The following is a 23,357-nucleotide window of genomic DNA, read 5'->3' on the forward strand; positions in this document are numbered from 1 at the left end:
AACTGTTGTGATTTACTGGAGGAAAAGACTTCAGATCCTTGGCTTTCTATGTATGGTATATACCTCTTGAATGCCGGGCGAGCTTCCTCATCAGTCAGAAAAACCTCCAGTTTATTAGATCAATTAGATTTGCTTTTTTAAGCTATTGCTACATCAATGAAACAATATCTAAGAGAGTAATTTTTAAATAGAATGGGCACTTATCTTAGGCGTGGCTAATATATCGTGGTTTGCTCTACAGACAGCCTCTGTTTCACAATTAGCTTAATCAGGAGACAAACCGGTAGCCTTTCATTATCTTGCCCTGGAACAAAACACAAAACTTAGAGGGACATATCAATAGCTACATGGAATTATTTAAAACTGCATGGTTGCTTGTACAGACAGCCTACCTGGATTCTCTTTCAGCAGATTGTTCATTGAAAAGAGTGGATCCAATATGGCGCTTGGCTTTTAAAAAGACGCCTACAGGATCTACCAAGAGTTGGCATTTAAAGGGACCATCGAACTTAAAGGACTGCTTGTACAGATACCTGACCTCTTAGAATGGGTATTTTATAAAAAACCTTTCCATTCAATTTTATTATTTAAACCATCAGGGATGGCTGACAATCTATAAATCCATCGTTCTGACTGGATCAGTGTCCAGTCGCAGCCTCCCCCTATAGGGGACCGTAAAACCTGATCTATGACCACACATTGATAATCTTCAAATTTGTGCTGAACCACCATACTGTGTGCTACTATTGGTGCTTCTAATTTATTGTGTGTGATGTGTTTATGCTCACTCAGATGTTTCAGCGCCCAAGTAGTTTTGCCCACATAGAGTTTCTTACATTTACAAATCAAAATGTAGACCACATGTGTGCTGTTGCAATCAGTGGAATATTTCAGAACATATTGTCTATTGTCAATAGGATTAGTGACTACATCTGTAATTAGCATGGGAGAACAGTATGTGCAGGACCCAAATATTTTGTGACCTTTTGTTGCAGCCTGCTATGTGGAAGAACATTGTTTCTCTGATTTTTTTTTCCCTCGGGTACATGTGATTCTTAAATGACGATCTTGAAAGACGGGTTGCATTTGTACAATTCTCCAGTGATGTTTTATGATACGAATAGCTTGTATTCCTTGTGTGTATTTCATCATGCAGGTTTGCATTTTGGGGTCTTCTAATCTGGTTTTTAATCTGCACATTGGTCCACAAAATCATCTACGGCGTAGTCCCATAATACATGACAGACCTCATAGATCTACCACCTAGAAACAAACATGGATCAACCCGATCATACCTAAACTTACATTACCCAAACTGCAAAAGGCTAAAATACAAAACAACTTATGCATCTAGTTTCTCCTACAAAAGTGCACAACTATGGAATGGTCTCCCATATGCAGTGAAAACAATACATGACCACCTAAACTTCAGGAAATCATTAAAAACTCGCCTCTTCAAAAAAAGCCTATCCCACCAATCGAACATAAATCTCCACACCCAGCTACACAACATAATCAATGATTGTACTGGACAACATACTATCCTCTTCCCTTGACGTCTGATTCACTTCTACCTCATTTGACCACAACACAATCTTGTATTTGTTATCAACTGAAATGGCAAACGCCTTTACAGTACTTTGTAAGCCACATTGAGCCTGCAAATAGGTTAGAAAATGTGGGATATAAATTTAACAAATACATAAATAAGTATTGGATCCACTCTTTTCAATGAACAATCTGCTGAAAGAGAATCCAGGTAGGCTGTCTGTACAAGCAACCATGCCGTTTTAAAGAATTCCATGTAGCTATTGATATATCCCTCTGTTTTGTGTTTGTTCTAGGGCAAGATAATGAAAGGCTACCGGTTTGTCTCCTGATGAAGCTAATTGTGAAACAGAGGCTCTCTGTAGAGCAAACCATGATATATTAGCCACACTTAAGATAAGTGCCCATTCTATTTCAAAATTACTCTCTTAGATATTGTCTAATTGATGTAGCAATAGTTTAAAAACCAAATCTAATTGATCTAACAGTGATTGTATAAGCCGGAGGTTTTTCTGACTGAGGAAGCTCGCCCGGCATTCAAGAGGTATACACCATACATAGCAAACTGAGAATCTGAAGTCTTTTCCTTTGGTAAATCACAACGGTTTGACAAATAATCCACTGCGGATATAATACTTGCTAATTAAAGATATAGAGGCGTATTCATCAGCAAGTACCATGTTGTAGTAGAAGTAATTATAATCAATGGGTTGCAAGAACCAAGATATGAGTTTACCAAAGGCAGATTGTGCCAAACAAATCTGATTGATTTCTTTCACTGGGTGACCAGAGAACTAGATCAAGGACAGCTGGATTTCAGCAAAGCCTTTGATACAGTTTGTCAAAAGAGGCATATGAATAAATTAAGCAGGTTGAAGTTAGGACCTCAGAAGTGAATTGGATTAGAAACTGGTTGACTGACAGATGACAAAGGATAGTGGTAAATGGAATTCACTCAGAGGAAAGAAAGGTGAGTAGTGGAGTGCTTCAGGGATCAAAACTGGGGACAATTTAATTCAATATCTTTGTGAGTAAATACTGCCAATGGGTTAGAAGGAAACATTTGCCTTTTTATGGATGGCATGAAGATTTGCCACAAAGTGACCATCCTGGAGGTGTAAACAACATTAAAGGTAATCTACAAAAAGCAGAATGAGCTAATGTTTGGAAATTAAAATTTAATGCAAAGAAGTTCAGAGTGATGCACTTGAGGTGTAGAAATCCTAAGGAGCTGTATGCCATAGGAAGCGAGAGGCTGATAAACAAATACCAGGAAAGGGGCCTTGGGATGATAGTATCTAAGGATCTAAAAGTGGCAGCCAAAGAAAAGCTGCATGAAGGAATAACTAACAGAAGGGATAAGGAAATAATGCCCCTGTACAAGTTGTTATTTAGACCTTACTTGGAGTACTATGTTCAGTTTTGGAGGCCACATCTCGTTAAAAACAAATACCTTGAAGCTATTCAGAAGGCAACAAAAATGGTTTGTGCCAGCAAATGTATGAGAAAAAACTTGAAAACCTGAATATTTATACCCTAGAGGAAAGGAGGGACAGGGGAGATATATTTAAATACTCGAAAGTAAACAAATATTTTTTTAAAAGACAAGGAAGCAGTAGTACTAGAAGACATTAATTGAAGTTGCAAGGAAGTAAACTTAAGAGTGGAAGAAGATAAAGCATCAAGATGACACTGTCTTGTCAAGCAAATGGTTTCTATTGTGCGAACAGCATGAGCAAGTCCCACCCAAGTGAACTCAACACAGGCTGTTTTGGCTAAACAGCCTTTATCAGGAGTCAACTGCCGAGTCTCCCACTGTTGGTGATCAATAGAAATCAAACAAAATAAAACATGGAAAAGAAAATAAGATGATACCTTTTTTATTGGACATAACTTAATACATTTCTTGAATGTATCAAGAAATGTATTAAGTTATGTCCAATAAAAAAGGTATCATCTTACTTTCTTTTCCATGTTTTATTTTGTTTGATTTCTATTGATAAGGTTGACTAACATGGCTACCACACTCCTCCACTGTTGGTGGAAATGCTGCCTGTTCTGATACAGATACTTCAGGACATGCTTTTGAGAATAGTTTATCAGATGTAGATAAGGGTTTTTCTTCTTGCACTTTTTGAGAACAGTTTATCAGATCTAGATAACAAGGTTTTTTTTTTTTCTTGCACTATATTTGCTTTGAAGATTTATACGTAGAGGAGACTCGGCAGTTGACTCTTGATGAAGGCTGTTTAGTGAAACACAGCTTGTGTTTAGTTCACTTGGCTGGGACTTGTTCATGCTGTACACACAATAAAAAATACGTGTTTGACAAGACAATGCCATCTTGATGCTTTATCTTCTTCCACTCCTGTGACGGATTTTCTTGGATTGTTTTGTGGAAGTTTTTGTTTTTTTGCTTTGGTAAACTTAAGAGTAACAGCAGTAGATACTTTTTAATGTAAAGGGCAGTGGAGGTGGTGGGGACAAAATAGTGGTGGAATAAAAAAAAAAACATGGGCTAAACACAGAGAATCTTTATATAGTGAGAATAAAATCAAAGCAAACCTTAAATGATCCTAACCTTTCAAATTAAGCGTAGAGAACTGTAACCTACACAGAGCGGCAGGTACAACCCCAAAAGGGGCATAGAGGGATGCATCCTGTATGGAGTGACAGGTACAACTCTAGTCACCTTACTGGGCAGACTAAATGGACCATACTAGTCTTTATCTGTCATCATTTACTATGTTGCTATATCTTAAGAGCTACTGCTGGTGTGTCTTCTTGTAAGGTGTGGGGAGGTGTAGCCTAATGGTTAGTGCAGCAGGCTTTGATGGTGGCAACCTGGGTTCGATTCCCACTGCAGCTCTTTTTGACTTTGGGCAAGTCATTTAATCCTCCATTACCCCAGGTACAAAACTTAGATTGCAAGCCTTCTAGGGACAGAGAAAGCACCCTCATATAAGGTGTATAGCGCTGTGTACGTCTAGTAGCTATAGAAATAATAAGTAGTAGTAGAGGTGATGAGAACAGAGACCAAGTGCTGATCTGGATCAAAAAAATCAGGCAGTGTGACCTCTGACACATCTGATCACATTTGATAGCATACTTGTTGGGAAACACTGATCTAGTGACCAGCCTCACGATACATGTGTATTGGGTTCTAGAAGCAGCTGCAGTCTATGGCTCCTTTGCTGCAATAGAAGTAGCTGTGAATAACATCTCATAGCACAGTAACCTCAGTGGAAGTCGTTTCTAAATGAGCTGGATGCCCTAAGGTAAAGAAGGAGATTACTGGTGCCAAAAGAGAGTCAATTTCAGTTTTGACAACCTCTTACTGGGTGTACCAAAATATCTTTCCCCCAAATTCCTCACTAGCAACTATCGCAAGTACCCAGTAAAGAACAAACCTACATACCATAATTCAAATGTACTACTACATTTTCTCTTCTAGATAGTAGATGTAGGTTCCTTAGTGTAGATGTTGAACAAACTGTTGCAAAATAACAGAGTAAAGATGTTTCCCCAAAGAGACATAAATTTATTGTTCCTTTTTGACTCTAAAGTACAAAATATAGCTTTCTTTATATACACAAATTTTTTTTTATTTAAAATTCAAAGTTTATTATACAACATATAGCAAATTAGATAGTAAACCTGGCTTGAACAACCATATGAATCTAGTGCATTTATCCTTCCTCTAGGACAGGGGTAGGCAACTCCGGTCCTCGAGAGCCGTAGGCAGGTCAGGTTTTCAGGATATCCACAATGAATATGCAGGAGATAGATTTGCATACCATGGAGGCAGTGCTTGCAAATCTATTTCCTGCATATTCATTGTGGATATCCTGAAAACCTGACCTGCCTGCAGCTCTCGAGGACCGGAGTTGCCTACCCCTGCTCTAGGATTATCGCAGCAATGAAGGCAGACAGACTGGGAAGGGAAAGGTACATTCCTTGGTCTGTAGCTGACTAAGCAAAAGTAAATGACAAGAGGCAAAAAGAAGTAATGATAAGGTTTTCTCATGCTCCTACCATTCAGATTGTGGAAAATGCAGTAGAGAATTAAGTATGGAAACAAGGACATTGAGAAAATCAAGATGCCCAATGAGCTTCTGATCAGATCAGAAGAACATACATAAGACTGAGCAAGGCTTCCGTTTCACAGGTCAGATTGAACAGTCAGCTTCTCTAGCTAGATTCAGGTCATTCCATGCAAGTCAGTTTGTGGAGCAGAATGCTGATGGAGATCAACTGCGAAGCTATGACTTGAAAGTAGACATGTTCATAGATAGCTTCTGTAGCAATTGCCCAAGTAGTTTTATACTCAATGGCATACAGGAATGCATCGGTGACAATGTTGCCCTTACTAACATAGCTGTGTAATGGAAAACATTCTAGAAAATACCAGCAATTTCCTCTGGTGATTAGGGATAACTATGAAGACCAATAAGACAGAACTAAAAAGGATGTCTAAAACTTTAAGGTTAGCGCAAGGGTGCATTTTTATCTGTAAAGAAACACCTCAGAAAAAGCTAGCTAGGTTGAAATGTTACCTGTGGATATGGATGTATAGGGCTATGGACCTGAAAATAAATTACAAGTTTTCTCTGTAAGTCTGGCTACGCCATGTACTTGGCTTGCCCTGTAACCTTTTGCCTGGACTCTATCTAATAGGCTATAGCCAGGACATCTGGCTCCCTGGTATGCACTGCAGGGGGCTGAAACTCTACATGCTAGCCCTATATTTATTTACTCTATAGTTCTATAGTCTTGTATGCCTGGTCTTCATACTGAAGGCTTTCCCATATATATTTTTTTCTTTTGATGCTGCCACTTTAATGCTGACTCTGTTTAACTAGTCATAATTTAACATGTTTCAGAACTTTAGGCTGAGGTTAGAAAATGTTGTAACTGACCTGAACTTCCATTCTCAAGTGTGGAACAGCTGAGCACAAACCAAAAACAATGTGCATTCTAGCTTTACCCCAAGGTTACTCAAACGCTGTCCTCAGAAGCTTTGATCACATCTAGTTTTAATAAGCAAAATATGCAAATTAAACAGATTCTTATACCAGTTTATAAGTCCTTGCAACTTTCCAGTGACAATTATTAGAAAGCTCCAGTGAATGCCATAGGACAGTAAATTTATTTCATAACTGGAACTGAATGAATAAAGACACCAGACCTTTTGGTTCAGCTCTGGTCTGAACACCTAAGTTTATAGCTTTCACATATCAAATATTGCAGTTATAACATAGCTATAGTGTACATGGTGTTTGAATTCCAAACAAATTCTCTTGCAGGTTTTAAAATATATGTATATACAGGCATATTGCATCCAGTACAATAGCTTAACATGTCTTGCATGTCATTTTAAGTACATTTTAGGAATGAGGAAAAAAAATTAATTTCTTAAAAACATGCATCAATCTGGAAAAAATCTAGGAAAAAGATGCTGCACAATACTCCTGGTTTACTCAATCTTTACAAAACATTTCAGTTTGGTTAATTGACAGTCAGTCAGAAAGCATATGCTGCACACCATAAAGTTTGGCAGCAGTCACAACACAAGGTGCAGTGATTGTTGTTTCCGGAGAGTTCCGCCATGCTCTTTCAGTCTGGTGACCTCAGCTGAAGACGACATTGAAAGTACATAACCCCCAGTTTCAAATTTTGAATAAAGTCCTAATCAGTGGGGCTCCAGGATGTCCACTAAAACAAATTTCTGTCTTAGCTTTTATAGATTACCCTATCAAATTTTTAAAAAAGGTCTTCAAATCTTTAGAGAAGTACCAATAAATTAAAACTGAAAAATGTTCCCTTATGAAATGCTCGGTACCTTGAGGAGATCATCTGGTTTTCCAAAAGCTGATTTTAGAAAGAGGCAGTGGTATGGTGCATGGAGGAGGAGGAGGGCAGCAAAGGTAGTGTGCAATTTGTTCCAGTACCAGAAAGGGACGAGGTGGCTGAGAAATGCACCCAAGGCAAACTATAGTATATTTATGAATCCCTGATTCTAGACAGCTCAGCTGTTACCACCCCCCCCCCCCCCCCCGAAATATACAAAGCAGCCTAATCTGTTATTGGCAGCATGCGGTTAAATGAAGGACCTGCACTATATTAGCTCTGCATGTTACTTCTATTGGGGAGAAGTGATAACTAATGTTTTTGTTTTGGAATTTTTAATAATACAATTTACTTAGATGCAGACACAGCAGTCTTATTGTAAGGCAAGACTTAATTGTTTGTTCCCTTTTTGTGGGATATGGCTTCCTTCACTACAGTGATTTGCAGACCACAAACCGTGTCATTGTTCAATGCAGGCTGAAGAGCTGACAAGGCCCTGCCCTTCATTTATACCAGTTTACTCTTGCAGCTGCCATTTCCCTCAAAGCCCTGAACTGCAGGTAAACAAGAAAGCATGATAAAACATGCAAAATGAATGCTCTCAGTAAAGCACAAACAGACCGATATATCAAGCTGCGCTACAACTTAATACACACTTTCCTAGTAGGCCTATTGACTAACCACTTGTCCTGATGTGTGACATCGCATATTACTACAGTTTGACAAATAGGCCCCAGAATTTGCGCAGAAGGGCACTTTCTGTTGTCTTCCTTTTTCGTCATCTTGGCATTTGTATTGACAAAACTAAGAGACAGCTCTCAAAGCAGGTAAATTTAAAACCAAGTCTGATTCAGGCTGTCCTCAAGTACCTGGAGTTGATGGCCAGCTCTGTTAGACTTACAAGCTAACTATTGGTTGTCATTAAGAGTTTCGTTTCCTTCTTTAGCATACAGCTGAAGTTGTAGAGGGTCTTTCGTCTATTTAAGATGCAGGGTTCCACATTCTGACCCTATAAAAAAAAATGTATCATTCTCTTCCAAAAGATTCTTCTTGAAATCAGGAAACAAAAAAATTGCAGAAAATCTTTTGATTGATTAAATTCATAAAACCCTCCTAGCGGGTCGCTCTGACAAGCTGTGTTGCGGTCTGTATAGATCATAGAAAGACAAGGAGCAACGAACCCTGGCCATCACACTGACCATTAGAGAGAGAAGAATTATAGGAATAAACTGAAGGGCGGAGCAGATCTGAGAAACATTTCATTTGGTGCTGGCCGTATACCACAGGGGAAGAGAGTTTAAAAAGGTAAAGGTGGCAACCAGCTGCCTAAAATTTTTACTTGAAAATGTACAGCCCACCTACAAAACAAAACAAAACAAAAACCTCCTCTCCTCACCTCCCCCAATTGTTTTTATGAATAAAAGATGAAAGATTCTCTCGCTAAGGCTGCAGCATTGTTAAAAATCCACAAACAAAACCTTCACCAGACCGTGAAGAAACTGTGCTCAATCATCAGAGATTTATAACAACTTGTTCTTCTTGTGCTTCCTCGTCTGCTAATAAAAGGCCGCTGGCTTCCTCTGCGTGTGCATTTGATTGCCAGTCGTCTTCCTCTCTAAGGCACCCAGGGTTCAGGATATAGCGATAGTCACTAGAAACTGTGGCAGGGGCAGGAGTAGGAGCAGCAATAGCTGATTCGGAAGCATCAGTCCCACTCTCATCTTCCTCCTCTTCATGTTCAAATGGGTCATGCAGGGCACAGCCATGCCCCAAGGCTCCCGCGCTCTCCCCAATATTGACATACAAAATATCCTGACTGGCCGAGAGGACAGACAGCCTTCCTAAAATTGTTTCCAGTTGTCTTTTCAGTGTGCTAAAGTTGGGCCGCATCTTAGGATCGGAATTCCAGCACCTACCCATCATCTCATAGCTGCAACAATGAAGAGAGAGAGAGGAAAAGAAACATACATTTAATGGCGAGAGAAAAAATGTATAATTCAAAAATAAGGTTTGTAAAAAATCGCTAAGGCTCAATCCACTCAGGGGTCCTGTATAACTCATTAAGGTGCCATTTTACTAAGACATGCCCAAAACTGGCGTGTTGTGGTGTAGGTGTGTATTTTGGACGCATGCTGATCCATTTCCTATCCTGAGTGTGCCTGGAAAAAAGGGGATTTTTAAAAACGTGTTGGAAAATGGATGTGCGGCAAAAATGAAAACCAGCGTGCGTCCATTTTCGGCCTGAGACCTTAATGCCACGCATTGAGTTAGCGGTAAGATCTCATGTGCTAACTTGGCGGTAAGCGTGCAGCGTGCGCCAACTGCTGATTACGGCCAGGTAAGGGCCCCGTGGTAGAAAATAGAAAAAGTTTTCCACCGCTTCTTTTGGGCGCACACTAAAAATGGAATTACCGCCCAGGGTACGTGGGAGCAGGGCGGTAGTGCCAATTTGATGCACGTTGAATGTGCATGGGCACCTACATGCTTTTGTAAAAGGGCCCCTAAATAAGTAATATCTCAAAGCTTATAGTGTTCAGGTTTGTTTCCCCTGTTTTTTTGATTGTTGAGAGAAAAAGTACACATTCTACATGGTCTCTCGTAAATTCCTTCTGGTGTAATACTATGGAGCATTAGAATGCGTAAAGGTCAGTGAAGGAGGTAGAGGGCCTAGGGAAAATTTCTCTCTCACTAGATCATATTTTCTCCATATGGTGATACGATACGCCCCAGGCTTTCAAGCTGGATGGGAGGACAGAGTCTATAAACAATGGGAGGTAAAGTGATTAGCTACTTTAGGACAAATATGGGAGGAGGGTGTACTACATTCTTATAATGGTCAACAAGGGGAATATGGTATCCCATCAAACCATAATTTTCATTATAGACAAATCAGAGACTATATCCTATATAATAATTCTCACCACCAACGTTCTAATGTGTCTGCCTGTGTCCGTGGCGCCTTCGGAGTTGCTGAGCTAAGCTCCATAGCCAGGCTGACGTCACTCACAGCTGATTCCCAGGCAGGGGGAGGAGTAGGGAAACACATGGAGCAAATGGCAGGGAGCGGCGCATCAAACAATGACCCTCCTCTCCTCTGTCCCCCCTCCAGCCACCCATGTCCTGCGACCCTCCGCTCCCCCCCCTCCAGCCACCCATGTCCAACAACCCTGCTCTCTCACCTGCCCCTCCTTCATCCATCCAGGTTGTGTAACCAATTCTTCGGGGCAGGCAGGAAAGATCCCCGGTCCTGCCTGCCCGCTGCTGACACTCCCCCACTGCTGGATCGCTGTTCAAAATGGCCGCTGATACTTACAAGGGCGGCCTCCAAGACTTCAGAAGAAGTCTTGCGAGTCCGCCATTGGAAGTCTCAGAGGACATTTTGAACAGCGATCCGGCAGCGGGGGAGCATCAGCGCCACCACCAGCAGCAGGCAGGCAGGACCAGGGTCTCCTTCAGCAGAAGTCTCGCGAGTCCGCCATTGGAAGTCTTGGCGGCCATTTTGAACAGCGATCCGGCAGTGGGGGAGCATCAGCGCCAGCAGCGGGCAGGCAGGACAAGGGATCGTTCCTGCCTGCCCTGAAGAATTGGTTACACAACCTGGGTGGATGAAGAAGGGGCAGGTGAGAGAGCAGGGTTGTTGGACATGGGTGGCTGGAGGGGGGGCAGGGGGAGAGGAGGGTCCCTGGACATGGGTGGCTGGAGGGGGGGGCAGGGGGAGAGGAGGGTTGCAGGACATGGGTGGCTGCAGGGGGGGTCCTGAGACCAGAGAGGTGGGGGTGGAAGGGGGGCCTCAAACCATAAAGGGAGGGGGGAGGGGGCACACACTCACTCTCTGTCTCTCACATACACTCTCTCTGACACACTCTCTGTCTATCACACTCTCCATCTCTCACACACACTCTCTCTGACACACTCTCTGTCTATCACACTCTCCATCTCTCACACACACTCTCTCTCTCTCTCTCAAATATACACTCAGAGGAAAACCTTGCTAGTGCCCGTTTCATTTCTGACAGAAATGGGCCTTTTTTACTAGTAGTACATAAAGCTGAGGAACTTAATTTATCAGAGACACTTTTAGAAAGGGCAATTGGAGGAGGAAGGGGAGGTAAGGGATGTGTATCATGAATATATCAGGCTTTACTTTTGTTTTATTCACCTATAGCTCCCTATGTACATCGTTGGGAAAAAATTTGGAGAAAGTAATAGAGGTCAAGAAGTGGGAGATGGGCTTTAAATATTTGCGTAAATCCTCTATTAGTAGCACCCTAATAGAAAATGATCATAAAATGTTATATAGATGGTATTATACCCCACAACGATTGTTTCATATGTATCAAACAGGAACGGGAATGGGATTGTTTTGGTGACAATGTGGGATGTCAGGAAATATGTATCATATATGGTGGAAATGTACTGTGGTGCAAAAATATTGGCAGGATATTAACCTCTTGATACAGCAGGTACTTGGGATGTCCTACCCCCTGCGGGCAGAACATTGTTCATTGCACCACAGAACTTTCAGTATAAAAACAGAACATCATTGCTGGGCTATACAACTGTTTACAGCAGCCCGCTTGGCTTTGGCTGCTGCACGGAAGAGCTCATTGCTTCCCTCTACAGGTATTTACAGGTATTTATCTTAAGAAACTGGACTACCTTCACCTTACGGCGGAACTGACGGCCGTCAAGAATAGACAATTGAACTCTTTCATAAGATATGGGATAAATATAGGGTCTGGTGATCAAGCAAACTCCCTGAGGGGGAATCTGGGATATCTGTTGATGGTTAAAGCTTTAATAAGTGGTTCTATATGAGAGGAAAAAGGGAGAATTATGTTGCACTTAGGTGATGCTATCAAGAGGGGAAGGGGATGGGGGAGGTTAGCTTTGAGGGATGGTTGCTATGCTGACCTATGATGTGGTATGTTTATTGAATTTCAATAAAATGTTTAAAAAATATGAAGAGGTCCACACATGCTGTAGCTTGTTTCCCTCTACTCAATGGTGGCATTACATAAAGTCTAAGATGCCAGCGATCAGTCAAGCCCAATGTGCCTTGCCCCTGAAAAATGCATCTACGACTAACAGGAAAGTTGCTACCTGGTAAGAAGAGGGTTATGTTTCTTCTATGAAAACTATATCTCAGACTCAGTTTCAGTCTTCCTGCATTTAAGGGTCCTTTTACTAAGCTGCTATTGTTTCCTACACTAAAAGGGCAGCCTTCAACGTAAAAATGCCACATTAGCTGCCTAACTCAGGAGTGGGTGGGAAAAAGGTATGACACGGATGGATGGAAGAGTGGCTGGCTGTGATAGCTAGTGCACGGGTTATAATTCACTATAACCACCTTGTCCTGTTACCCATAGTCCAACACCTGCAAAAAAAAAAAAATATTGTTTTGACATTGTGACTCACACTTACAATCTCCCCAACCTTAATATACACCTGAGAAAGAACTTATGGTTCCCTTCTGGAACAGATGGGATTATAACTGAAGTTCTACATAAGTGAAGCCCTTACTTTCAAGGCCTTCAAGGGGGGAGATGTAGAATTATGAGCACAGTCATGCACTATGGAATGGGTCAAAAGGCCAGAGATTGATAGATTCCAGAGTCACACAGACTTAGCAGAGATTGACGAGCCTGCATGACTCTGGAATTTATGTTCTATTAGGCTTGGGAAAGAAACTAGTGTAAACAGAAGGGAGAATGTGGTTTAACAGGTTTAGGAAAGCAGATGGTGAGAACCAAATAATAATCTATGAGAAGGATGATCTGCAGAAGAAGTCATGTAAATCATTGTCTGAAACAAACAATATAAGCTGCTGAATCAGAAAAGTATTTCAGAGAAGCAGTCACAGTGAACAGCTTTTTATGTAACTGTACTGATCTCTCATGAGAAACTATAATTGTACCTGTATTTGGTAAGAAAATAAAAGAATTGACTCTCATATGCACATAACCTTGTTTCTTGCATCCTCCCAAATTGTGGATTGCTGGTACATGCTAATATTTGGGAAGGGGTACAAGGAGCCCCAAAACAGGGTCAGTACCATGCACTAGCTATCACAACTGCCAACAGCACAGCTGACTGTACTACCACCTCAAGTGCAATCTCGCTACTGGCAATCTGGTAACATGTGGGACCTGTCAAGGAAGATTTGCGGCATCACTACTCCACACTCACAAGTCCCTTCTGACCCCCACCCCCCCATCAAGTGAAGAATACTTTTCGATCCCTCTCTTTCCAAACTCTGGTGTTCCCTCTGAGAGCAAGTACTGTGCAAATCCTCCTCCCAACCCGGGTCTCTTTGGTGGTCCAAGTGGTACCCAGGAAGCAGCTACGCTCCTTTGCTGCTATCTGGGACTGTGCTGAGATCCAATACGGCCACCATGACCCCTAGCAGTCATCTCATGGTACTACTGAACAACCCCCTGTATTTACCGCACAGGCTTTGCAGTTACTGCATGCTAATTTTTGCCATACATGTGTGGTAAATGCAAACAAATACCGCACTTTAGTAAAAGGGCCTCTTAATTTGGCCAATTCTCTAAGCTTCTGAGACACCCAGCTTGAAATCCTCTCAGACATCAAATAGCAATGCGATACGATTAGACTACCACTGAAAAAACAACATTATGAAAGGGAAAGGGACTGCTCTGGCCAGGGCCGGTCTTAGGCCGAGGCGACCGAGGCGGCCGCATAGGGCCCCGCGCGGCACGCCTCAGTCAGCCTCTTCCCAGGGCACCGACGTACGATAATTTTTCTTTTAAATTCACCCTCCGTCGCCGGAATCCAGCACAGCAGCGATCGTCAGTGAAAACGCTCCTCCCCTCCCGAGTCCCCCCGAAGTCTGTAGCAGAACAGAAGCTCTTCCTGATTCGTTCATTCTCATTGTCCCGCCCTCGAAGAATGAACGAATCAGGAAGAGCTTCTGTTCTGCTACAGACGTCGGGGGAACTCGGGAGGGGAGGAGCGTTTTCACTGACGCTACTCCAGCAGCGATGGAGGGTAAATTTAAAAGAAAAGTTAACCTTCCTTGGTTGGGGGGGAGAAGAGGATGGCAGGAGAGGGCAGGGGGAATAGGAGGGTCGCTGGGCATGGTGGAAGGGGAGGGGGGGTTTCTGGACAGGATGGCAGGGGCAGGCAGGGAGGACAGGAGGGTTTCTGGACATAGGTGGATGGCTGTGGAGGGCAGAGGGGACAGGAGGGTCGCTGGACATGGGTGGATGGCAGGGGGGTTTCTGGACAGGATGGCAGTGAGGACAGGAGGGTTTCTGGACATAGGTGGATGGCAGGTGAGGGCAAAGGGGATGGGGGGGGGGGTTCTGCACATAGGTGGATGGCAGGGGGGACAGGAGGGTCGCTGGACATGGTGGCAGGGGAGGGGGTTTCTGGACAGGATGGCAGTGAGGACAGGAGGGTTTCTGGACATAGGTGGATGGCAGGTGAGGGCAAAGGGGATGGGGGGGGTTCTGCACATAGGTGGATGGCAGGGGGGACAGGAGGGTCGCTGGACATGGGTGGATGGCAGGGGAGGGGGGTTTCTGCACATAGGTGGATATCCGGCAGGGGAGGGCAGGGAGGACAGGAGGGTCGCTGGACATGGGTGGATGGCAGGGGAGGGGGGTTTCTGCACATAGGTGGATATCCGGCAGGGGAGGGCAGGGAGGACAGGAGGGTCGCTGGACATGGGTGGATGGCAGGGGAGGGCAGAGGGGACCGGGGGGGGTTGCTGGACATAGATGGATGGCAGGGGGGACAGGAGGGTCGCTGGACATGGGTGGATGGAGGAGAGAGAAGAAATGCTGGACATGGATGGAGGCAAGGGAAGAGTGAGGAAGGAGATGAGGTGAGGGAAAAGGAAGAGAGGAGAAAAAGTGCACATGGATATAGAAAATAGGCAGAAGCTGGATCCACTGGACAGTCAAGTCTGCGGAGGTCCCAGCTTTTACTTACGGATGTAGGGCAAGAAATGAAGAAGAAAGGCGGAAAGTAAAGAAATAAATGGAAAGGAAGCCCTGGAAACGGAGTTAAGAGGACAGATAGCAGCAGAATCAGATACTGAGCCAGCATGATCAGAAAAACAAAGTCACCAGACAACAAAGGTAGAAAAAACTATTTTATTCAGGATTTATTAATTGGAATATGTCAGTTTTTGGAAATGTGCATCTGTGATATTTTTCATGTAAGTTTCAATTTTTGTAGTATTGCTGCATGCTGATTCTGACTTCTTGAGGTTACTTTCCAGTTCAGTATTTTGCCTTCATGTGTTTTTCAGATGTGATCAAGGAAGGTGCAGTATTCTGCTAGCGTATAGTTTGCAGCCATTTTTGTTTTTTTGTTTTTTTTTTCACTAGGTTGTGCACTGGTGTTTTAGAGCCCGGTGTAATTAAAGTTGGCTTTCCATGCCACGCATAAGGTTGTAGCTCGTCTTGTCCTTGGAATTAGTGCTGTTTATGGTTTCATGATAGCATTTTGCTTATTATTTCAATCAGTTTTTTTGTACAAGTTTAGCGTCATTTGTCTTTATTTGAAATTTCATAATTAAAAAAATTTTCTAAAAATGGAATAATCTTACCAATGGGGTGGGGCTAGGGTGGGGCGGAGCCAGGCTGGGGCGGGGCTAGGGTGGGCGGGGCTAGGATGGGGCCCCACCAAATTGGTCTGCATAGGGCCCCGCACTTGCTAAGACCGGCCCTGGCTCTGGCATAAAGCAATCTAAGCAACAGGGAAAGTAAAATATAATCCCATTTAGTTCAGATATTGAAGAAAACCATACATTTTTTTTTTAATCAGCGGAACAAAAAAGTGCCAGAGCTGCAGAGGAAAAGGTGTGGGCAGATGTTTCATAATCAGCTTATACCTGTGACTGTTGCTGATACAGGTGCCAGAAGTGAGAATTTATGACTCTCAACATCCAAACCAAGGAGCAACTCTCCCCTAACAGTGTATTAAGATTGGATTTCTCGTTACCAGATGGCCCTAAGAACACAGCAGCACTAGATTTTGCAATTTTAAAGGAAAAGATTCAGCAAGAAAAAGGTTACTAACAGATCATCCAGGCAGTCTGGTGGCTGCTTCAGTCTGTTTCCACCAATGAGGTAGTGGTAGATTTCAGAGTTCTCGACCCCCGCATATGGAACCTGTCCCCGGGTTACAATCTCCCACATAGTGACGCCAAACGCCCACTAGAAGAGAAAAGCAGAATGACAAACAGTGGCTCTTAGACAGCAAATAAGAGGCAGCCGGTTTCCTGCATCTGTTCTGTAGTCTATTTCTCATCACCATCCCCAAATGCACATAACCAACCAGCATTATTTGGTTTGAAATGAATTGTGTGTGCCAGAATAGCCCTTGTTTTCTCAGGCCTGTCTTGTTCAATATCAGCCCAGTTCAAAAGCATATTTTCCTTTTCTTGGAAATGTCCAAGTTGATATCTGGCAATGTATTAAAAACTGCACCAGACATCAGCATGAACAGATGTGAATCCCCCCCTCCCTTCCCTGCAATATACAAGGGCAGTACAAGAGTCACATGGGTCTATCTATACATCAATGTGCATGCTCCATCATCTAAACATGTTAAAGTCCCAATCCCATCTAGTGTATTTTGATGAGCAAATACATTGTTATAAGCATGAAATCTTCTAACTATATAGAAAATTGGCTCTGGCTTTAGTCTCTTCAGCACTCGGAAAAGATCCAAGGAGGAGCCAGGCAGGAGAAAGCACTCATCTATTATTCAGAACAGGCAAGAGTCTTTAACAGTCAATATGCTTTCCAAGAATGCTAACCCATTTCTTCAAAGTCAACTGCACCTGCCCTAGATGTTTTGGCAGGCTGGCGCTTTAATTATAGATTTTTGCCTCTTTCCTTAATTTTAGAGCAGGAGATCTCAACTCAGTCCTTGGGACACACCAAGCCTGTCTAGATTTCAAGATATCCCTAATGAATATGCATATAACACTACTAGTAACCACTGTTAACTCTTAAAATCTTTTCAAAAAGCTTTATTAAACACTGCTATAAATCTGCATTACAAAACAAATGTCCCTTTATAAAACCCAATAATCTCCCCACTGCTCCCAAATTCCATTCATACCACACTCACACTTTATCAAAACAGAGCACACTGGTCAGGGTATTTTCTCACATTTAGGTATTTTCAAACTCTTCTTCCTGTCAAACCTATATTAACATAGAAGCTAAGCATGAAGACTTAAAAAAAAAGTTCTGCTTCAAATTAGCAGTCAAATCTTCATCACTTGAGACCATGTTTTATGGCTGTTTTATAAAGGCGCCAAAATGGAAGATACTAGATTGATATGCATTCTTCCTTTCGTCCCTTGTACAGATACAGTGAGAAACATCATTAGTAAGCACTGGGCCCTTTTAGGTATTCACCCAGTGTTTCAGCAGCCTCCTTGGTTCTCTCATCGTAGGGGGTCCTAACTTGGGAGAAAAATTGAAGTTGAAGAGAATATAAAGGAATGATGGTGAGGTGGGTCATTTCAAGTGCAGTGGCTTTAGGTATTGTGATTTAGCAATTGTAATGCGTTGGGTTGAAATTCCTAATAAAAATGAATCCCGTAGATTTTATCTAACCTCCAGGACAGATTGTGACTGCTCTATTGTAGTGTATGCTATAATTTGCCCTTGTGGGCTAATATACGTACGTCAAACTGTGAAAAAAAAATCAAGCATAGTATTGCTCAGCATCTGAGCAATATTAAATTGTTAAATGTTGAGACCCCCGCCTTGTTCAACATTGGATGAGTGCTAGACATGATTTGACTGATGTTAAATTTGTGGTTCTGGTTATGTTTGATTTGAGCAAAGGAGGTAATATCTTACAAAAGATGACTCATGTAGAATGCATTATATTCGATTGGAAAACAGTGACCCCTACTGGGCTTAATAAAGTGGTAGAATGGGCTGGTGTATAAATGGGCCCGTCCTGCCCCCAGGCAGTGGAGTAGCAAGGGCGGGGCGGTGGGGGCGGTCCGCTACTGCTCCCACCCTGTCCTGCCTTAAAATTTGCGAAGCGCCGGAGTGGCAGGCAGCGCCTCGCGTCTGCCCTGCTAGTAAAAATCTCCTTGACGTCGTCGGGCCTTCCCACATTGAGTCCCGCCCTCCTCTGAGGTAACTTCCTATTACCGCAAGGGCGGGCGGGACTCAGTGTGGGAAGGTCCGACGACGTCGATGAGATTTTTACTAGCAGGGCAGACGCGAGGCGCTGCCTGCCACTCCGGTGCTTCGCAAAATTTTTTGTTAAGGCAGTGAGGGTGGTGGCAGGAGAACAGAGCGGGTAGGTGGGTCGGGGGGGGGACTCAGATGGGAGAAGGGTGTGGGGTGTGGGTTCTAAGATGTGGGAAGGGGGTGGGGAGGGGGTTCTCGGATGGGAGAAGGGGGTGGGGAGGGGGTTCTCGGATGGTTGAAGGGAACTGGGGTTGGGGACTAGGGTTGGGGAGGGGCAGTGGCATAGCAAGGGTGGGGCAGTGGGGGCGGTCCGCCCGGGTGTCAGCGGGTGAGGAGTGCTCCGCTCCCGCTGCTCCCACCCTCGGATGAAGGGGACTGGGGCTGGGGGTTCTCAGATGGGAGAAGGGGACGGGTGGGGTGGGGACTGGGGTTCTTGGATGGAAGAAGGGGGATAGTGGGGCTGGAACTGGGGGCTGAAAAAAGGGGCAGAGAGAGGGGCAGATCCTGGATGGAAGGTGGAGCGAGAGAGAGGGCAGACCCTGGATGGATGGGAGAGGGAGGGCAAATGGTGGATTGAAGGGGCAGAGACAAAGGGCAGACAGTGGATGGAAGGGATAGAAAGGGCAGACAATGAATGGAAGGGGGAGAGAGAGAGGGCAGATGTGGTTGGAAGGAGCAGGGAGACAGGGCAGACATTGGATGGAGGGGACAGCAGAGAGGGCAGATACTGGATGGCAGAGAGAGACCGAAGACAGATGCTGGATGGAAGGAAGACAGTGAAAAGAAGATGAGGAAAGCAGAAACCAGAGGCAACAAACTGTAAATAAAATATATATTTTTATTTTTTTGCTTTAGGATAAAGTAGTATTGTAGCTGTGTTAATAAATTTTAATACATTTTGGCTAACTTTCGGAGAACAAAACCCCCTTCCTCAGGTCAGGATAGGATATTGTAACAGTACTATACTGTATTGACCTGAGGAAGGATTTTTGGCCTCTGAAAGCTAAATGTATTAGTCCAATAAAATGGTATTATTTTATTTTCTATATTTGTTTTATTTCTATTTGTTGATTTGTAAAGTGGTGATTGGTATTTGTTAGTTTTTTTCAAATTTACATCTGCTGTCTTTATATTTTGCACAGTACTAAGGGACATTTTCTGTTTCTGTGGTGTTGCATTGTATGCAGAGTCTGGCATCTTGGGGGTTCAGTTTAATTTTTGTCTAAATAGAAAGTTTAAATATTATTCTATAGTGGATTAGGGTGTATCTGTGTTTGTGAAAAAGACATGGCTTTCAGTTGGCATTGACTGTGCAGGATCGACGATCTGTACTATTCTGTCTGGTTTCATTTTACAATAGGTGAATATATGTTCTAGTGCTCACTGTAGTGTTTTAAGATGCTTTCCTTTTCCTTGTGTGATTCGTAGAAATGACTGCTTATAGTATGGCAGAATTGCTCTATAGGTCCTGAGTGTTTTGTATTCTCGGCATGCCTAGTACTAGATTTTGGAGGGGGGGGGGGTGTTAAAAAATGACCGGCCCCGGGTGTCAACTACCCTAGCTACGCCACTGCCCCCAGGTTAAAGGTATTGTATGCTTTGTGCATGCACGGTGTTCTCTGAGCAGTGAGGCGCCATTTCCCCGGCAGCCGGTTGGAGCTCCATCTAAGCAAAGCCAAAAAGATGTTTAAATGTTGATAGGTATGAACATATCTACTGTGTGAGTAATGGATTTAAGTATTTAATAGTGTGTATGTTTTAATAATTTTTCTCCTCACTGTAATTTGTGTTTTAGTCATCACCCCTGAAGATGCGATTTGCGAAACACAAATTTATGTAGGGTGCTGACATTATGTTTGCATAAGGATATTGAGCTTCAATTACAGCAAAAGCAAGGAGGAGGGCTGGTTCGTACGTTTTTGGCAACCCGTTCAATACATATGTTGCTAGGAGTATTATCTTGCAACGCAATGGCAATTTGAGATAACGAGCCAGTTTGGGACACTGTTGTATATTTCATCTAAAGATTTTGATCAATGGAGCTATAAGTAAGTAACATCGCCTTAAGGGATGAAGATTTGACTGCTAATTTGAAGCAGAACTTTTTTTTAAAGTCTTCATGCTTAGCTTCTATGTTAATATAGGTTTGACAGGAAGAAGAGTTTGATAATACCTAAATGTGAGAAAATACCCTGACCAGCGTGCTCTATTTTGATAAAGTGCGAATGGAATTTGGGAGCAGTGGGGAGATTATTCGGTTTTATAAAGGGGCATTTGTTTTGTAATGCAGATTTATAGCAGTGTTTAATAAAGGTTTTTGAAAAGAATTTAAGAGCTAACAGTTGGTACTAGTAGTGTTATATTACCTGTGTGTAACCAGATTGAAATTAGGCTACTCATTTGTTGTTTGGATTAATGAATATGCATGAGATAGATTTGCATACTGTGGAGGCAGTGTACTCAAATTCATCTCATGCATACTCATTGTGGATATTCTGAAAACCTGACTGGTTGGCTGGCTGTGTCACGAGAACTGGGTTGAGATACTCCTGGAATAGAGGCACACATACAAAGTGTCAGCATCATACCAGTGGCCAAGTTGGTCTCCTGGATGTACCCAGCAGAGGCAAATGGGTCACGGGCTTGTCTTGACCTCTGACTTGACTGGCTCTTACCTGCACGTTTGTGCCAAAGCCTTTGCTACCTGAAACTTATTGTTTTGCTCACATGTGCACATTACCAAACAGCAAGGCTTATAAAGTTCCAGAGCAGATCTCGTATGAAAAACAGAGCAAATCAGGGTGGTTTCAACAAGGCAGCAGAATTTAATAGGTACAAGATTAAAACAACAAAAAAAACCCTACGTTAATTAGTCTCCTAAACAGAGAAAAGAAAATCAAAGTGCCCAAAGGAGAATGACTAAAAAGGGAATTGTGAGACTAAAAGATACTGCGAACCGCTATGTGGATAATGATGAAGAAAAATCAAATTTGCTAAATAGATACTTCTGTTCTGTTTTCACAGAAGAAAATCCTGGAGAAGGACCGCGATGGACTGCAAAAAGTACAAATGAGATTGAAGTGGATAGAGCACCGTTCACGGAAGAGAGTGTGTATGAACAACTTGAAAAGCTAAAGGTGGACAAAGCCATGGGACCGGATGGGATCCAACCTAGGATATTGAGGGAGCTCAGAGAGGTTCTGGCAGGTCCTCTTAAAGATTTGTTTAATAAATCCTTGGAGACGGGAGAGGTTCCGAGGGATTGGAGATCGGCGGATGTGGTCCCACTTCACAAAAGTGGTGATAGGGAAGAAGCTGGAAACTACAGGCCGGTAAGCCTCACTTCGGTTATTGGAAAAGTAATGGAAGCGATGCTGAAGGAAAGGATAGTGAATTTCCTGGAATCCAATAAGTTGCAAGATCCGAGACAACATGGATTTACCAAAGGGAAATCGTGCCAAACAAACCTCATTGAGTTCTTTGATTGGGTGACAGGAGAATTGAATCAGGGACGAGCTATGGACGTAATCTACTTAGATTTCAGCAAAGCTTTTGACACGGTTCCCCACAGGAGGCTCTTAAATAAACTGGATGGGCTGAAGATAGGACCCGAAGTGGTGAACTGGATTAGGAACTGGTTGACGGACAGATGCCAGAGGGTGGTGGTGAATGGAATTTGTTTGGAGGAGCGAAAGGTAAGTAGTGGAGTGCCTCAAGGATCGGTGCTGGGGCCGATTCTGTTCAATATATTTGTGAGTGACATTGCCGATGGGTTAGAAGGTAAAGTTTGCCTATTTGCAGATGATACTAAGATCTGTAACAGAGTGGACACCCCGGAGGGAGTGGAAAACATGAAAAAGGACCTACGGAAGCTAGAAGAATGGTCTAAGGTTTGGCAATTAAAATTCAATGCGAAGAAATGCAAAGTGATGCACTTAGGAAGTAGAAATCCACGGGAGACATATGTGTTAGGCGGGGAGAGTCTGATAGGTACGGGCGGAAAGAGGGATCTTGGGGTGATAGTATCTGAGGATTTGAAGGCGACGAAACAGTGTGACAAGGCGGTGGCCGTAGCTAGAAGGTTGTTAGGCTGTATAGAGAGAGGTGTGACCAGCAGAAGAAAGGGGGTATTGATGCCCCTGTATAAGTCGTTGGTGAGGCCCCACCTGGAGTATTGTGTTCAGTTTTGGAGGCCGTATCTTGTTAAGGATGTAAAAAGAATTGAAGCGGTGCAAAGAAAAGCTACGAGAATGGTATGGGATTTGCGTTACAAGACGTATGAGGAGAGACTTGCTGAATTAAACATGTATACTCTGGAGGAAAGGAGAAACAGGGGTGATATGATACAGACGTTCAAATATTTGAAAGGTATTAATCTGCAAACAAACCTTTTCCACAGATGGGAAGGTGGTAGAATGAGAGGACATGAAATGAGATTGAAGGGGGGCAGACTCAAAAAAAAAGTCAGGAAGTATTTTTTCACGGAGAGAGTAGTGGATGCTTGGAATGCCCTCCCGCGGGAGGTGGTGGAAATGAAAACGGTAACGGAATTCAAACATGCGTGGGATAAGCATAAAGGAATCCTGTGCCGAAGGAATGGATCCTCAGGAGCTTAGTCAAGATCGGGAGGCGGGGCTGGTGGTTGGGAGGCGGGGATAGTGCTGGGCAGACTTATACGGTCTGTGCCAGAGCCGGTGGTGGGCAGCGGGACTGGTGGTTGGGAGGCAGGGATAGTGCTGGACAGACTTGTACGAT

General features: G+C 43.2%; 1 protein-coding gene across 1 annotated transcript in view; it reads right to left on the reverse strand.

The window, feature by feature from the left end:
• Positions 1-5,378: 5,378 nt before the first annotated feature.
• The window catches only part of TYRO3 (TYRO3 protein tyrosine kinase), a 151,142-nt gene continuing 133,163 nt past the window's right edge, over positions 5,379-23,357 (reverse strand). The window contains exons 18-19 of the mRNA XM_030213779.1: positions 16,456-16,592; positions 5,379-9,328 (exon numbers count right to left, since the gene is read on the reverse strand). Coding sequence (XP_030069639.1) covers positions 8,911-9,328; positions 16,456-16,592 — 555 coding nt within the window. The 3' untranslated portion in view covers positions 5,379-8,910. The remainder of the gene's footprint in view (positions 9,329-16,455; positions 16,593-23,357) is intronic.

The sequence above is a fragment of the Microcaecilia unicolor genome, chromosome 9 (assembly GCF_901765095.1).
Source record: "Microcaecilia unicolor chromosome 9, aMicUni1.1, whole genome shotgun sequence".
Lineage (NCBI taxonomy): Eukaryota > Metazoa > Chordata > Amphibia > Gymnophiona > Siphonopidae > Microcaecilia > Microcaecilia unicolor.